This window comes from Melanotaenia boesemani, chromosome 13 (assembly GCF_017639745.1).
Source record: "Melanotaenia boesemani isolate fMelBoe1 chromosome 13, fMelBoe1.pri, whole genome shotgun sequence".
Classification (NCBI taxonomy): Eukaryota; Metazoa; Chordata; class Actinopteri; order Atheriniformes; family Melanotaeniidae; genus Melanotaenia; species Melanotaenia boesemani.
Genome location: NC_055694.1, coordinates 25,448,605 through 25,467,193, shown reverse-complemented (window position 1 = coordinate 25,467,193; position 18,589 = coordinate 25,448,605). Strand labels below are relative to the sequence as shown.

General features: G+C 38.0%; 1 protein-coding gene across 1 annotated transcript in view; it reads right to left on the bottom strand.

Moving 5' to 3' along the window:
* Positions 1-10,408: 10,408 nt before the first annotated feature.
* Positions 10,409-18,589, bottom strand: part of LOC121651269 (vitamin D3 receptor A) — a 73,419-nt gene continuing 65,238 nt past the window's right edge. Inside the window, exon 10 of the mRNA XM_042003309.1 lies at positions 10,409-18,554. Coding sequence (XP_041859243.1) covers positions 18,301-18,554 — 254 coding nt within the window. The 3' untranslated portion in view covers positions 10,409-18,300. The remainder of the gene's footprint in view (positions 18,555-18,589) is intronic.

Below are 18,589 nucleotides of genomic sequence, written 5' to 3'. Positions count from 1 at the left end.
TAGGGTTGAGAAACCACACATAGCATCACTTGACAGCTGCATCTTGCTTTACGACACTGTATCACATGCCAGCAACTGGATATCAAATCACTGACCCTTTTGAATGTGCAACATAACTGGTTCAGCACAGAAACCCCAAACGAAGTTCTTATTGGCGTAAATGAGGAAAATAAGGGAAGAAGTGATAGAGCAAGCGATAAGGCAGGAATCAACATTGGACTGATTTTTACTGGCTGGAGAGAGCTCAGAGAAGATACAGGATGCAAGACAGAGGCTGAATTAGCCTTCGTTAGGGGGCGCTAAAGTGCGAAAATCATAGTTCAGTGTTGTTGTTTTGAAAGGGTGATCTGATTTCCATTCCAAAGGTGGGATCTGCTTTCCAATCTGATAGTCTTTCAACAGTGTCTGAGCCAAATAAATAAGAAAAACAAGACAAGAGTCAAATGTATTCTGAACGCTGTAGCCAATAGTCACCTGTCCTGGCAGGACCTACATCTCACTCAGGAAGTCATCTATGGCTAGAGACCAACAAAAACACCAAAGTTGTCCAAGAAATGCTACCCTAAAAATATATTAAAAAGCTGCCTCTGTTTTTGGTGAAGTGTTACAAACAAGGAGGAGTGTTGTCAGAAAATGAGAGCAGCTTCTATGAAACTCAATTACCCCCGAGTGTTTAAGCTGCAGCTGGAGACTGTCCTGAAGAGAGAGAGATAGAGAGCAAATAAGAGAAACAATGACACTTAGCTAAACTGGTTGAACAGATGGCTCATGTAGGCTACAAAGACCGCTCCTTGATGCAGCTCGTTCTGGTTTGAATGCCTGCCTGGAGGCCATTGCTACCCTGTTATCCTCTCTGTCCCTGACCCCCTATTCCTGTCCAGCATCTGTCATAAAGGCCTCTAGACCCAAAATAAAAATATCTTGAATAAAAAGATTGTTTAAATATTATACTAGGATACATAGTAAAACACAGAATTTGGGGGGTACTTTGGGAAAGATTTGAATGGATTTCATGGGGCCTGTTTAAGTAGTGGAGCCATGTTCCACATACAACATCACATGCCTGATGAGCAGATACATAGAGATATTGATCTTCATTGTCATTGTTACAGGAACAATAAAAATTTAGGAGCTTAATTTAGCAGAGTAATTAAAATGCAAACTTAAGAAAAAATCTTTAGCTACTATAACAAGGATGCTTTAAAAATACTTTATGACAGTTTTTATACACAAATGGAATAAAACAATGAATAGTCAACTGAGAGAAAAAGCATTGACTATATCTGTTCTTTTGAAAAAAAGTTGGTCTTATTTGGTTGTTGCCGTATTTTCAAATTAATCAGAGGTGAATTTGGGATTGTCCTGGTTCCTCCTTGATAAATTAAACCTAGTTTAGTAGTCTAGTAGTATTTAAACCTTTAGTGTTTGAGTTATTTCACACAATACTGTATTTGCTCTTCTTTTAGTTATCTCTATTTTAACATATGTTGCAGTTAAAATAAATGGCGCTCTTGTCAGGTATTCCAAAATTACTTTTGCAAATATTTAAGTAACTAAATGTAACTTGTTCGGAAAGATTTCCACATGATTATTGTAGTTTGTGTATGAATGTCACAAATACAAAACAAAGCTCTGGATAATATTTTTGAATCAGCTGACTTTTATGAAAGTGAAGTGGGGGGGTGAAAAGATGAAGACAAGGGATGGAGAGAAATAGTTTAGGAAGATGACATAAACTGAGGAGAAAAACAACAGGGACTGAGGAAGAGGAGGGGGGCAGAAAGTGGGTGGGGTGTTTAAAACTAGAAGGATCATGGGGTTAAAGTGAAGGAGGGATGGAGTGGACTACAGAGGTTGTGGTAACATTGCTGACGCACATGTGAAACAGAGGGAGGGAGGGAGGGGTGGATGGAAAGGAATCTCTGGCTGGGATTGCCAAACCTCGAGACGAGGTCAGAAAGCCACTGGCGACAAGACCAAAACACACGTGCAAACACACGCAGGAGGATTGGGGTGAAACTAATAACAGTATTAATAGCAGTTTAATTGGTGATAATCGTTGAAGGGGTTGTAATTGGGAAAACCATGTGGAGCAGAGTGGTAAAATCTCACACACACACTTTTCCTTCTCTGACATCATTTCAAAATATAAAGTGTTTTTTCTCTTCATGAAACAGCCATCTTTCCCTTCCCCTTTATGTGTGTGTGTTTACATGCACATTCAGTTTGATATTCAGTAGTAATCAAGGGTTACGTTTGGGCCGTTTGTGTCACTGTGTTTGACAGCTTCACTGAACATTTCTATTGAGCTGCTTCGCCTATTGATATCCCACACACACAGTTTTATGCTGAACATAATTTCCAATAAGATTTCCACAAATGCAATACGAGCGTGTTCCAGTGTGTCTCAGTGTGAATGCTTTGATGATCCTCCAAGTGTTTTCGTTTGGTACAGGTATGCAAATTAATGAGTCTGTGTTTGTTTGTGCAGCAGAAGCGTAAGGTTCATCGGTATGTATACAGTGTATGTGCATGTGGTTGCATGCTTGTGTGTGTATGTTCTGGCCGGCAGGAGCGTGGGAATGCGGTGAGAATATTTCAGTGGTATTTTTAATGTTTGTTATTAAGTATTACCACAAGGGACCACGACCAAACCCGTGACACTCCTCTTCTGTTCTTCCTCAACCCTCTTTCTCTTTTCTCTTCAAATAACAATGAAATCAAAACAGCTCCCCACTGGGTTAAAATAAATCGGACACTTAAGGACACAAATATTAACATAACAAAGGAATCTCTTACTTTTTGCTATTTAACCAAATCATAACCAAACCAAGGGTGGAGACTGAAATATTTATATTATGGATTAGAAAGTCTAGTCCTGGTTGGCGTCCAAAATATTTTAACCAAAACTAAGTAGAAATGATTGTCTAAGATAAAAGTCTTAAAATTTTACCTTTAGGACAGTGATTGTCACATGATTTAGGATGAAAGCTACATTGCACAAAATATTAAATTTCTTCAAACCAGCGCGGGCTTGTTTGCAAAAAGATAAAGAAAGCTTAGTTCCATCTATTTTTCTTAAAATTTGCTGTGCTCAATTTGTGTAGCTACTCTTTTCTTCTTTGTAGCACTAGCTGTCTACCTGCTTGTTTCTTCTTCCGTAGCTTTCTTTATTCAAAATTAAGGGTATTTTGTAAAACGTTTTTCTATTGCACTGTTTACAAAAAGTATATATATCTCAGTCCATGTTAACATGTACAGAAAGAGCTGAGATTCTGTCAGGTCAGGAGCATGCCAAAGCTAAAGAATGTGATCTAGCCCCCACCTCTGACGCCAGGCTGAGGCCTGAACTACCTGGAGTATCTCTCAGTCACCTGGGTTGACTTACCCAGACAAAGCTGGTAATTCAACCCAGAATTTGGTGGGCTTTTTCAACAGAATTTCAAGAAATGTGGAAAAACATCTATTAGAATTAAAGATGATTGGGAAAAGAACATCTCACACTCAGCAAAGCCCAACTTGTAATTTGTCTCAATGTGTTAGGATACTTTTATATTTGATTGCCTTCCCCTGACATTTATTTACAAAGCCTGAAGGAAACTAGTAGAGCAAAGCAGGACCCCTGAAACAATTTAATAATAAAAGCCAGACAGGAGAGCAAGCAGTGGTATGTAGAAAACCAAGGAGGTAAGAGGGCGGGTTGAAAACACAAGTATGCAGGTGAATTAATTAGTAATATAGGAGAGGTGGTAAATTAACAAGAATCTCGAATTTCCATCAGTTTGTCCCTCATTTTGGTAATTTAATTGCACCTTTGATTGTTTATCTCATTTCTTTGTGTGTCTTTGTCATTTTATTTGGGTCATTCTAAGTGTATTTTGGTCATTTTGTGATACATCCCAGTTTATACATCTCATTGGGTTTTTCTTTTTTAAGGCTTATGTGATATAACAAACAATTATTATCCAGTGGCCCTTAAATTTAAAAAAAAAAACAAAAAAACTTGTGTTTATTTCTCAACAATTTCTCCCTCAAATCTCATTACATGAAGCTGGACAAGCTTCAGTCATGTGGATCAAAGTGGGAGTTGTAGCTGAGTTGAGTAACTAGACAGTCAGCGATGATGTGTTGAAGCCAAAAAAAAAAACAGCCAGGGGAGGACTGAGAAGAGTCAGAGCAGTTTTCACTGCGATAAGCAGAGTAAACAGTTTAGAGTATTTACAGCATCTGGTCCTCCTTCCTCTACACATTTGATCTGTCCAGATGATAACCAACTATGCTGTGAAATCAAACTGAGTCACTCCACCTATAGAAATGGTTAAAAAGTTAGTTTTCGGTTTAAAAATCCATTTCAGTGTTATTTTCTTCCTCTGTCAACATTTTAAAGTTGTGTATAATCCAGAAGGCTTTTTGACAAATGAGGGTCTGCAATAAACATCTTCCCAAATGCAGAATCGTTTTTTTCTCTTTTCCCCTCAGCAAAGCTCCTCCACCCCTTAACTCTGACACCATCTAAATTTACTTTGCAGAGTTTTTCTCTTTTTTTTTTTTTTTCTTTCTGTCTTTGTGTTGTCTGTATTTACGGTTTGAATCACACATTCGTCCCAGCACAAATTATCTATTGTCCTACCAGAATGGTGTTTTTCTGCCTGTCTTAACTGTGGCGTTTATTTCCTTTCAGATCAGAGGTCTCGCAAACAGGAAGTACACCACAGGAGAGTCTATTTTTAAACTTAGCCCATATGAGATGACCAGAAAAAGACGTGACACGACCTCTTTTTCCTCCTTCTGGCACAGTTGATTTTATCCTTATTTATCTGTTTTCTATCTTGTCAGCATTAAAGTATTTAAAGTGTGCTCTATGAGATGTTCAGGATGTGTCTGCAAACTTTTCCAGTGTTCAGTCCAAAAATATGACACGTGTCACAAACTTTTGACATTCCTTTTTAATGTCACCCAATTCCATCTGTTCTCAGCTTTCTGTAATCTTTCCTCTTCTCCTTCTTCTTTTTTTTTTTAAGTATGTGAGAGCGCAATCATGGAGACTCCAAGCTTTTCCACACAAGCAGTCAAATTTATCCTTGTGGTTTTCCGCATGTTTATTTTGGGTTTTCTTTAGGGACGACATATCTGCGGGAAAACCAAACGGCCCGGAGCGGGTGCTTTCCCTCTGGGGATCATCAAGGCGGGGGTAAAAATAGTAAAGTCTGTTTTGGGAAATGGAATTAAGGACTGGTGAGCGCCTCCCAAGGGTCTCCTTCTGTAAAAGACGGGAGAGATCATCACTTATTTATTTGCTTTGTTTATCTTTTCTGTTCCTCTCGTCTTATTCTGCCGAGCATGTGAAAACAACAGCTTGGGCCTTGTTGTAGACACAGTAGTGTGGCACTTCCTCCATTCGTTGTTTTAATTATCTCTGTAGTATATATATATATATGTATATGTATATATATATATATATATATATATATATATATATATATATATATATATATATATATCACATAATTATACTAACCCTTGCAGATTAAACAAATCACGGTGTCTCCTCCATCTCTTCTTGCCAATCTGCCTCCAGTATGTAAATCTATTCTGCAGGGAGGATCAATCTCTGTCATCCCTTTAACAACAACAACAAAAAAAAAACCCTCCTGCACTTTCTCTTATCCTCTATTTATTTATTTTTTTCTTTCAGTTGAACTCGATGGCTGCGTTGTAGGATGTGTGTGTGGGTTGGGAGGAATTCTGGGATAGGAAAAAGAGACTCCCTCGCTCTGACTTCTGGGCCTGACCTGTGTTTAACATGCTGTCTGCTACGGCAATCTACTACAGCGTCTGCTGCTATTACCGCCGCATTCATGGAAATTGTTCATCTGTAAAGGTGGGCGAGCCGCTCAGATTGCATCAAGGGGGATAGTGGGCGAGCAAATTGTTGTGTTCAACCAAATTTCTACTGCAGAAGCTTTTCTGATGTCTCACGCTGCTGATATTGGCCTTCATCCAACAACTGCCACTGATATGATGGAGGTTCCTCCCTGCAAAACCTTTGACCTTTGTTAGTTCGTTCTTCACTTAAAGGCAGTGATGTGAGCTTTCCAACATATGGATGTGAAAGCTTGCCTTTCCATTAAGCTATCAACTCAGCAAGAAGGGTTTTTATTATTCTGATATCCAGTGGAAGGTTTTAATGTCCTGTATTGATCTAAATCCGGTAACTTAATATTCAGCTTTCATCTTGTAACATGCGACAGACTGGTGACCTGTCCAGGGTGTACCCTGCCTCTCACCTGTTAAAATGCTGGGATAGGCTCCAGCTCACCCGCGACCCGAAATGGAATAAGCGGTCAAGATAATGGATGGATGGATCTTGTAACATACGTGTACCCTGCTTTGTTTTTACCTTCTTTAAAAAATATATTAAAAAATCTCGGTTAGTACATTTGCACAACATTCATTGGTTTCCTTAACTAGACGGTTATTTTCATAAACTGGCTTGAACTCAGCCATCTATTATAAATTGGACTGATGTGGACCATATAATGATTCTTTTTTTTAAAACTGGAGAATAATTGAATTGTATTGAATTCGACAGTGTTTTTAACATGCCTTGAAATTACATTTTTTTGTGAATTGGCTCTATACAAATAAAGCTGAGTTGAACTTTAGAAATAAGAACTCAATTTTTGTGTTAGTTTGACTAAAAAACTGTTTTGAACACATGCATACCATTTTTTTATTAAAATCTTATTACATTGAATTTTTTAAAAGTTAGATTAACAACTAGACAAGCAACTGGAAGTTGGATTTCTCCTGCATGTATACACCCAACTGGACTGTAAGATAGTTTTCATCTTGTGCCTTGACATGGACCTAACAGAAAAGCTGTGACACAGCAGGAAAACAAGCCATTAATGTCAGGGATTTTTAACAAGGGAAAGCATTCTCATGTACAAAAATAAAATCTATGAAAAATAAGCATATGGTATGTAAAAATAAACATTTGCAGGATATACAATTTATAACCAGGAGTGCTAAATTGTGAATATTTTGTTTCTTTTCTCCATTTTTGGCACATAATGTAATAGGTAAACTGTAAAAATTGCAGAACAAACAAGGTAAAAAAGATATAACATTTCATATAGTGGAGTCAGACATACTTTTTACACACAGTTAATCCACTGATACTCATGACAAATTTGAACTGTAGCCGAAACTAAACAACTTCAGAGGGAGTACTCCTTACCAGAGGTGCACACAGCATATTTCCATCCAGTTAATATTGTCTGTGGTTTCAACTTACAAACAAATCAGTTCAGGTTATATCTACAGAAAGCCTGTCTCAAAATAGAAATTTAGTCTTTTCCTTGAAATGAACCATAAAAGCATCTAAAGGAAAAACTGTATCCAGAATCACTTGATCTTGAAAATCTACATTAATTTGTGTTTATTTTCTGTTGCAGTATTTAAATCTAGGTGTTAATAAAGAACTGTTCTTATATTGATGATCAACACAAAACAACTTTAAAAAAAAGCACAATAAAGTAGTCATGAATTGATTAAATCATTTCCCGTCTCTTCATTTTCCTTAAAATGACCCTGGTGTACTTGTGAATTCTGTGAAGACATTTAGCTGGAAAAAAAGGGGATGTATGTGGTTTCCAGCTGTTGTTCTGTTGGCATCAGCAAATAATACACTGCCTGGCCAAAAAAAAGTTACCACCAAAATAAAAGGTCACACACTAATATTTCGTTGGACCGTCTTTAGCTCTGATTACAGCACACATTCGCTGTGGCCCTGTTTCAATAAGCTTCTGCAAAGTCACAAGATTTATTTCCATCCAGTTTCACATTAATTTTTAACCAATATCTTGTGTTGATGGTGGGAGAGTCCGACCACTGCCCAAAACCTTCTCTAACACAACCCAAAGTTTCTCAATGGAGTCCAGGTCTAGAATCCGTGGTGGCCAATCCATGTGTGAAAATGATGTCTCCTAATCCCTGAACCACTCTTTCACAATCTGAGCCCCATGAATCCTGGAGTTGTCATCTTGGATTATGACCATGCCATCAGGGAAAAAAAATCCAATGTACGGAATAACCTGCTCATTCAGTATATTCAGGTATCAGCTGACCTCATTCTTTGGACACCTAACGTTGCTGAACCTGAACTTGACCAACTGCATCAACTCCAGATCATAGACTGCCCCCACAGACTTAAAAAGTAGACACTCGGCACAATGGCTGCATCACTTCATCTGCCTCATCTTACCCTGATGCTCCCATCACTCTGAAACAGGGTAAATCTGACCTCATCAGACCACATGACCTTCTTTCATTCCTCCAGAGACTAAACTTTATGCTTCCTAGTAAAATGAAGTAATTTCCTCCAGTTAACCTCACTAATTAGTGACTACACAGCTATTAAGTCCCAGTCTTTTGGGTTCCCTTCACATTGTTCACCTGGAAATGCTCTTACTTTCATAATTAAACATAGCTGAGATCTACTGTTGTTTGTCTTCAATTTAATTTAACTTCTCACCGATCACCATCATTCAGGATTTTTCTCCAACCACATTTCTTTCTTGAAGATGATGGATTCCAACTATCCATTTGGTTTATAATAATGCATTGGACAGTTCTTAACCCAGATTTAGTCGCTTCTGCAATTTCCTTAGATGCTTTCTCTTCTTAATGCCTAAGATGCCTAATAATCTACTGTTGTTTTTCTTCAATTTAAGTTTAAGTTATAACCGATTCAGGATTTTTTTTTCCAACCACATTTTGTCCTTGAAGATGATGGTTTCCAACTATCCATTTAGTTTCTAATAATGTGTTGGACAGTTCTTAACCCGGTTTGAGTAGTTTCAGCATTTCCTTAATGTTTTCTTTGCTTGATGCCAATATTTTGACCTTTCTGAAACAGATAAACATCTTTTCCACAATCACATGTGTCTTCTGACGTGGAAGCCACTTACTGCATCAACGAGGGTTAAACAACTCGTTGTCAGCTGAAATATAATCATCCATGCAGTAATTGTCCAGTGCGAGGCTCTTGCCTATGTGCTTAGTTAAACCAAGTGATTTTAGTTATTCTTTCTTTAGGACTGTAAAAAAATAAAATAAAAAAATCAGAGGACTGGATTTCTTTACATATATCTAATCAAACTGAAGAAAAGTTTATTAAGAAAACAAACAAACAAACAAAAACAGTTAAATAACTATATGCCAACATTTGTTTTTCCATTTCCTGTGTCACATTGTGAGCTTGGATTGTATTACTAAGAGGAAATAGTTCATTAAGGTGATCAGTAAACAAAATTAAATTAAGTACAAATTACCACCAGGGACAGTCCCATGTTTTACAATCCAGAGTATTTGGTAAATCAAAGGTACTCTGAAACAGTGAGTCTGGTGTTAGTGCACATGTTTAGAATGTGTATGAGTAACATGTAGGCACACACACTGATCACACTACAGTAAGAAAATCATGAAATGTTCTCCTTAGAGCCAATGTCTTGATTGCCGCTTTTTAAATTTATTTTTATTTAACTTTTATTTAACCAGGTAAAAAAAAAAATGTTTGAGAACCAGTTCTCATTTGCAAACATGACCTGGCGCTTAGTGGGGAGGACATGCAAGCTAGTTATTCTAAAGTATTGAAAACACAGATTCTTCACCTCACATGAGGCTACACTTATAAAAACATAGTGCTGAATATCATATATCTCGTGACCAGAACACTGCCACCGTAAGTGTAGTTTTGTTTGCCTCGTTGTTCTTATAAGAGGTGCATCACCAAGCAGTTCACTGTCTGTTGTCAATACTGACATTTAGTTAACTTTGATTCTTAATAAATAGATCTTTAAAGCAATAAATTACAGAACGCTTTGAAATGTCCACAGAGATTTTAAAGGCCTAATCAGAGGGAAAAAGGCGCCTTTAAAAAGAAGAAGAAAAAAAAATCAGGTTTTCTTGAAGTGTCTTGTCGCCCTCTACTGACCAAATACATGTACATGCACCTTTTTTTAAACATAAAAACTTAATTTTTCATTTACTGCATTTATAGTTTTGACTAATAATACTGGAAAATTCCAAATATTTGTAATAAAACACATGTTTGATCCATATTCCTTTCAGTGTGTTTCCTTTTTATCTGAGTAAAGATAATGATTTGTGCCCCTTTTCTATCTATGCAGGTCCAAAAATATTCATAAATCATTGTATGCATTTATACTTGGCAGAGATTTAATCCAAATAACACACAGAGAGCCATCTTGGATTAAAGCTCTGCCAAATATAAATGCATTTTCTTACTGCTTCCCACATTTAGTTCAGCCAGCTTTTCCTCAGGTTCCAGCCAACTATAGCCAAAATAAAGCTTAAAACAGAACCAGAAACACAAGATATGTTATGCATCATTATGTACAGCTGTTTTATTTGTGATTTCCCCAAAACATTATGAGTATTTTACTACATACAATACAGGTAATCAAAAGAATCAGCTTCAAAATTAACAAAAAGAAAAGAGCAACACAAAAGACAGGCGGTGATTCAACCACAAAGACAGACATTGGTTAAGGTACTGTATGAATAACACTAACTCTTCTCATATAAGGCTATTGATGGTGCCATCAACAGCGATGCCATGGCAACTGTGGATTTTGAAAAGACTAATTTCAGCTAGAAGCACTACGGTTCGGTGACATTTACTGCATGGTGGTGTGCATGTGTGGAGGTAAAAATACTTATCTTGGGACACTGCTTAAAACAACTGAATTGAAGTTTTTGTTTATTGCTCTCATAAGGACGATAATAAGTCAGTTCACTGGGAATTCTTTATTTAATGTAATTTGACTTCAACAATTAAGTCAAAATACATGAAATTCAGCTTAATTGCATCTGCAGAGTCAGCACAGGACGTCTGATTTGTACTGACGGTCAATTAAAAGGGGAATAAATAACTGTGAATGAATCACAACCAGTATAAACACTGACGTAGCACCTCCTTATGAGGACATGCACCTCCCACTAGCAAGCTACTGCTGACTTAAAATCTTACAACTGAAGAAACTGACAAATGTTTGGATATGAAGAGACAAAAAAAAAAAAAAAAAAACAACAAATGAGCCACTGAAACTCAGTGAATCTGTCCGATACCGAACAACATGTGTTCTGGTTTAAAACCCCTGATATTGTCCCAAAATAAGGCTGTGGGTTCTAGGCACACCAAGGTAAAACTTAGCTGAGCAATATGTGCATTTATGTTTTCTTTTAAAAAGACATGAAACTTTCTAAAAGTACATATGAGTTAAAAATGAATTTATTTCAAATCACCTGTCTGGCCCAGGTTTTCATATTGAGATCAGAGGTTTAAAAAAAAAAAAGAAAGAAAGAAATAAAACATAACAATGATGACAAATCATTTTCAGACGTACGTTTAGCAGAGCATTTAAAAGACAAACACAAGTGCATCATTGGCAAAAAACCTGCTGGTGAGGGAACAAGAAGTGCACACTTGTGTGTCTGTGTGTGTTTGAATGAGTGTACTGTGTTCACTGTCTTTCAGTCAATGAGTTCACCTGTGAGTGCAGTCGATAAGTGCATGTGTGTGTGAGCAAGCGCATATTTAAAGAGGTAGCAGAGAAATGCAATCAGAGCAACAGATGAACCATCTGTCACGAAAGAAAACTATCCGTCTGTCACAACAGTAGAGAAGCTGACTTTTACACACTTATTCTCCGCAGGTTTAAACACGGGCCAAAACATTTCAAATCAGAAACTTCTAATGAGGCATTTGAAATAAAGAACAGCTCGAATATGTATGCTTTTACAGATCAGAGCTGATTTAAGCGTAATCTAATAATAAACTGAATCATTCTAATTAAAAAAAACCCTCCTGGCTGTCAAGCAGGACATAACTCTTTTTAAAGATAAACTCAAAATCTATCACAATTTCCTCATTTTCACTAAAAGACCATTAGATGAATAATTTGTTGATATTAAAACTGTATCATCAAATATAATTTTGAGACACTATTCAGTCCTCTTATAAACAACATCAGATGGTAACAAGTGAACCTAAAAAGAGAGTGGACTTCTAACAGCTGCGAGCTGAGAAGTGACTCCTTAATAATTAGAAGAGTGTACGCTGAAGGCTTGGTGTGTTGTTCGCAGCGTATGCTTTCCTGAAAACTGAGTGAAAGCGAAAAACAAACCAAAGTTTTTACAACTAGAATGGAAGAAGGCAGAGTGCTGAGAATGCCGGGCTGCAGTGGCTGTATGCGACATGCCTGACTGCTGAGCATACTAAACAACACACAGTTTGCATCTAGAGAAACTAAAATGGGATCCCAATGTAGCAAACCCTTATCAGACAGTTGAGGAGAGCTTCAGCAAGAGAAAGCATGCAGGAAACCTGCAGTGACGACACTTGGCTGAAGGTCACTGCATTGGGTGTTATTTCCAGTTTTTCTTTTTTTTTTTTTTGACCGATCATAACTGACAATTTCCCCTTTTTTAGTAATTAAAAGTAAACTGTTAGACCTTCATGCCTTATTTCTGAACAGCTGTGTGAGGCTGAACCCGTTGGCTCAAGCCTAACTGAGAGGTTTACGACTGTACGGCACAGGTTTAGCATTATAACTCACAAAAAGAAGGTTAGGTACTTTAAAGATTTTCTACTTTTTCTCTGAGGTTATCACAAGTCTACACCAACCTCACCTGGTGTTTAAATCTTAATTTATAAAACCAAGTTAATGAAGATTAAAGTGTTGAAAAAACAGCACAAACAAGTTTTAGGCATTTCTAATAATGTTCCGTAGTAGGAAGATTTATAGGATAAAAAGAAGACAAAATCACCCCAAAACAGCTATAGCATCAGAAATTTTCTCAAGCCGTGTCAGCTGAGTTACTATGGCAACTAATAGTTGTATTGTAAAGCTATAGCAAGACTAACTTGAGTTTCTGTAGTCAGAGCAGGAATTATCCAAATCAAATACTTTTTACTGTTAGAAAATAGTCAGAAAACTTTTGTTCTGCATGACACTGAAGAACCAACATCATTTGGTCACAGCAGCAAAGTAACTGAAAACTTGTTTCCATGCAAAGATTTTTTAACATTCACTTACACACTTCAGTGAAAAAAAATGGTGCAATAGAGGCCTCTGATCAGTAAGAATAAAGCTGGAGTGTGGGACTTTTACAAGTATGTGAATATGCATCACAAGCAAGGCCTTGCAAAAGTGAGATAGTGGAACTAAAAATGTCCTGCGTTAACCTGTGTTAGCGTACCGTAAGTAGATTTTTCTTCTACGATTCTGAATAATGTGAAGCTCAAAGGTCAGGGTAGAGAAAAGTGTGAGTATTTTTTTATGCTACTGAGTTACAGGGTGCTTTCAATTAACCCTTACGGACAAATCTCAGTTTAAATCTTGAATTTTAGGCCAGTAAGCAATGACTGGTTTAACACAGCATGTGGTGTCACCATAGCAACATAGACAGTTGCATGAAGAGGTTTGGTTTGAGGCCATGGCAAGAAGCAATGCTTAAAATCTGATGCTCTAGACTTACAAAAAAGAAGAAACTTGATGCTCAGAGGAGAGGTCTAAGAAAGATAGAGAAACAACAGTCAGGATAAAATAAACTGCAGTAAAAGTTCCACACGGCAGAGTTAAGATTTGTAGGCTTATGTAGAGATTTGAGGTATAAAAAAAATTCCAGCATTTGAAAAGAGATAAAAAGAAAGCGCAACTGTACATATACACAAAAAAACTTCTAAATTAGTGTTAGACACAATCATGCTGCAATATGTTATCTTTCTATGTGCGGGCAGGAGAGGTAGTATTTTTGGTTAAACGCAGTGCTGAAGCTTAGCAGCACAACATCTGCTTGGAGAGATAACGGCTGAAAATACAGAATGAGGCAGCGTTAAGGAGAGACCGTATAAAGCAGAGTGACGGGTAACATTTAGAAACATTGGGATCCTCTCGTATACTTAGAGACCTACTGGCAACAGGATTCTACTGGACATCCCTCATTTTACAATAACTAGCTACCAGATTTCTGTAAATTTGACATAAAAACTGCAGAGGTTTGCTGAGGACAGCGTTGTAGTGTGTCTGAGTGTGTGTGTGGTATGGGTTTATGTTTGGTTCCCTTGCAAGGCTATTGTGACGAGTATTCCTGTAAACTACTGAGGTATCTGTTAAATGTTTCCAGCTGAGTGAGGTCTCTGTAAGTAAGGCTACTGAGGTGGAGCTGCTGACCTGGGTTGAAGGGATAAAGGGTAAAGAGGGTAGATAACTCAGTATTTTTTTAGGTTCATTGAGTAATAATGACCTCTACAATCAGCCATGATGTTGACCATTAATGTAAAAACTACAAGCAAGTTATATTTTTTATTATGTTCTACATTTATAACCCCAAAATTTGACCATTATTAATGAGAAATCATCCTCATAGGAAAGTCAGCATTTGGCAGTGAGATAGCAGAGGTAAGAAATGACATGCCACTCTCCGAACCTTAAAAAGAGAAAAGTGTCTACCCTTTTTACCCTGTCCTGCATTCCTTTTGAATCGGATGATGTAGATGTTGATGATGAATGCAAATAAAAAAAAAGTCTTTCAACAACTATATAACAACGGACAATGATTGATAAAAATCTGAAAGTTAAAAGCTGAGAAGTGACACAGAGTAAAAAGCATGATAATGTCACACTTTGGATTTTAGAGGTAATGTCTCAGTCAGTCTCTGCACACTCTGCCTGTAGAGCACATCACTACATCTAACTGTGGCAATTCTCATTTGAAAAATACTATGATCTTTATACAGAATCTGCACAGTCTGGTGGAGGTCCAATCCAAAGGTTTCCTGGATCAAACATGACAGAGGGGTCGTTTTCCCACCAAGTGACATGTCCGGCTCCACAGCAGCTGTTTCCCTAAATCCCAAACTCCTACTAGGCCTTGGTGCACCACAGATTTCCAAAGCAGAGCTTGGCTGGCAGCTGACTTAAAGCTATGAAGAGAAATCCTGCTTTAACTGGCTATTGTAGATGAATAGGAGGTTAGATGGCTGGCTGATGAACGAAGAGGCACGCCAAAGCTGTTGCTGCAGTGGTCTGCCACTGGCTAAATCCTGTCAGTAAGTTGAGGCAGTGTTACTTAATGATCACTTGAGTGTCTTCGACATTAGCTCCTGCAAAAAGAAGTTGTACGTATACAGAAGCTGGGGACTGTCTTTCCATTGACAAATGAATTTGCTCTTTCCCTTGAGGATACAACTCCAGGGAAAACCTTTTTTCTTCCATTTGTAAAAGGATGTGGACTGGTACTAGTATCCATTTCTGGTCCAAATAAGAGTTAAACAGGGCTATTAGAAGTTTGCTCACTTGAAATTGAGGAGTTGGGGACAGGGAGCTTGTTCACATGCACTTGGAAACGGCTCCAGAGGTCAATGTTGCTTCATTATAACAATGTTCCAGCGCAGAAAGCCAAGCACCAGCTAGACAGCAAAACCCTGACACACATTAAAATCAACAATTTTGACAAACAGATAATCATATGTTCGCCGAAATGAAAATATAATGTATATACTATGTAACTGTTAAAAGCTTGATTGATTGAGGAGAGAAAAGACATACATCCATAAGCTTGGAATGGACAGACAGGACGCCTAAAGTGATGACTTACTGAGTTGTTGGGTGCCCTTTATAGGCTGCCAGAGAGTTAAAAGTGTTCAGACTGATTTTCTGTGTATATCCTGCATGAGCCAACTGGAATGCTCAGTCCAACTGTCACTGGGAATGTTCACTGCCTTTACAGTTATGATGCTTCAGATCTGCTAGTCCCAGCAGTGAGGGATGGTTATGAGAGACTATATTGGTCAGTTTGGTGATATCAAGGTACTTTGTAATGCTTGTCAGCCTGACTTAAATTTGCTCCAAATCGTTACTCTGCTGACAAGAAATTGGGAAAATTTGAATTTCCTTAGGGATGATGGACAAAACTGTCATACTGGTCACAAACCTAGCAGTCTTCGTCAGTGCCTCCTGAAACAACTCAGTAAGTTGATCAACATTTGACACCTCTGTCCATTCAGGTTGAGTACAACATTAGGGTTTATCTCCTAATTGCATATAGCATTGTATCTCCAGAGCATCTTCTTGTCAGCAATTTAATTCTCTTAGTATTATACCTACATTAGTTTCTATGTACAGACTTAGCAAGTGGTATTTACAAAGTTTCTCCACAAGGGGGTGATCCAGGCCTGCATGAAAGGTGAGCATGCACCATGTTAACAGAAATGTGATATGATATGTAGTGATATAGTAGTGATAAACCTTGCTTATGTGGCTGGTGTTGAAATGATATAAATGTGACAAATAAGTAGGAGGCTTAATTTTATCATCAGTATATATATATATATATATATATAAAAAATCTTTCTTATGCTTTTTTTTTTAAATCATTGCCCTGCTTTTGAGAGCATCTAAAGGATTTTATTCCAAAAACAAAGAACTGTACACCGTTTTATAACTAAACACTGCTACCATTTTAAGAGTAATCGCTTTGCCCTGAAAAAAAGCCGTAAACTTAAGGCTGATATCAATTGGCATTTTATCAGTTTATTTAAAAATGCTCTTCTGTTCTCATAAATTTATTAACATGATCATAAGTTTTTAAATAATCAGATAAGCTGAGGAATGAGAAGCTTGTGGCAATCATTTCTAAAAGTTTATCTCTTAGCTTCCTTATACTGTTTTTCAATATGATTACAAATCACAGTGATGCCTAGAGCTTTAAAAACAATCTCTGTCTCCTGATTGTAAGCTTACGCCACGCACACCATAAAAAGTACACAATATCGTCAGACAAACTATCCCTGAGGCAACAGCTGGCAGCTGGTTTCTATCCAACTATCTAGCTCTGTCGTAGCAGCAATCCAACCAGCCAAACGAATATTTCTGTATAATCACTATTTGTCAGTCTACAAACTTCACAGGTCCAAAATGAGAAAGTCCAACAGAGAAGTGCTTCTTTGCACTGTGACCCTCATACAAGCCTGTGACGTTCACCCCCTTGTGGTCCATCAATACTCTCACACACTGTACACATATAGCAAAAATAGAAGGACTCCTCACACACTTCTCAGTGTGTGCATGTACATGTCTTCTAAAAGATGACATCCACACACAGAACTGAGGAGGGGCCTTAAGATCCTCTACATTTTTCAACACTCTCAGAAGTATCTGTTTGTATATACATTACCAGTCAAGCGTGTGGACAGGTGTGTCCACACGCGTGACTGGTACTGTATATACACACATATATCAGCTTATACTTATCATTTCTTAATTATATAGAATTATACATACATTCTTGTTTTATTAAACTCCCTTTGCTAATAGGGAAATCCAACTTTTGCAGCCCCCTCCATCGTTCCTTGTTTCTCCAAATTGCACCTTTCTTCCCACCATTCCCAACATGTGTCTTCATTTCATTAGACTAAGACTTTTTCTTGCACATAGACATTCAAAGGGCAGGGGCACACACCAGATAACACACCTGTTCGATTCCCATCATAGCCAAGTATATTAAAATCCATAAACCAAGCATCTTCTATGAATTTAGTGCGAGCTTGTGCATGACCTCTGATGTTTAATATATTTGGATGCCTTTGCTGTTAAACTGTAAACCAACAATAGTTTATAGCTATCTACACTTAGTTTATTTCCCAGCTTGGGTAATTGATGTAAATCTGTGCATTTATTTCCGTCATGGTCATGTTGTGAACATGGAGAAATGCTATGATGGTGATGGTGAAAGGGAGGTGATGGTCACATCCATCAAGCTGTCATCACTTTAACAAAAAAATTGCAGGAAGTAGTTTCCAGGGGAAAACGTGGATGATTTTCTTTTTTCATTTGTAGTTGAAGGATGAGGATGTCAGTGAGTCAGGATATCTGCATATGCATTAAACTGTAATGCAGTTTTCTGTTTATGGAAGTCAGATCATAATCTGACGGGCTAACTGCTGCTGAAACCACAAGAATATCTGTATGTCTTATGATTATGAATCCAGAGGTCCAGTAATGGCCAAGGTTGAGTTCTGCTGCTCGAGGTAAAAGGCGGGGGGGTTGATAGATGAGGTGAAAATAACCGTCTACATATGTGATTATCCATCTTTCTCCCACATGTCCAAGGCTTTATGAAGGCTGCAGTTTTCTTGAGGGAAAGGCAGCACGGGTTGGTTAATTATCCTGTGTATGATGAATGTGTGCACACGTGTCTTCTCCTCCGCTATGACACCTCACTGCCAAACACTTCCAGCACCAGCGGGGTGAGCTGCATGCTGTGCTCGGGCTGGAAGGAGAGCGAGCGGTACTGCTTGGAGTGCTCCTCATTCAGGCTGCGCAGGTCAGCGAGCTTCTGGATCATCTTGGCATAGAGGAGGCGGCCGCCTGGGTGGTTGACCCGGATGTAGGCCTGCAAAGCCTCTGACAGACTGTCCTGGAGCTGCTCGATGCGGGCGTGGTCCTGAACGCCTGGACGATCTGCAATTAGAGAATCAAGAGGGTGGAGTTGAGAA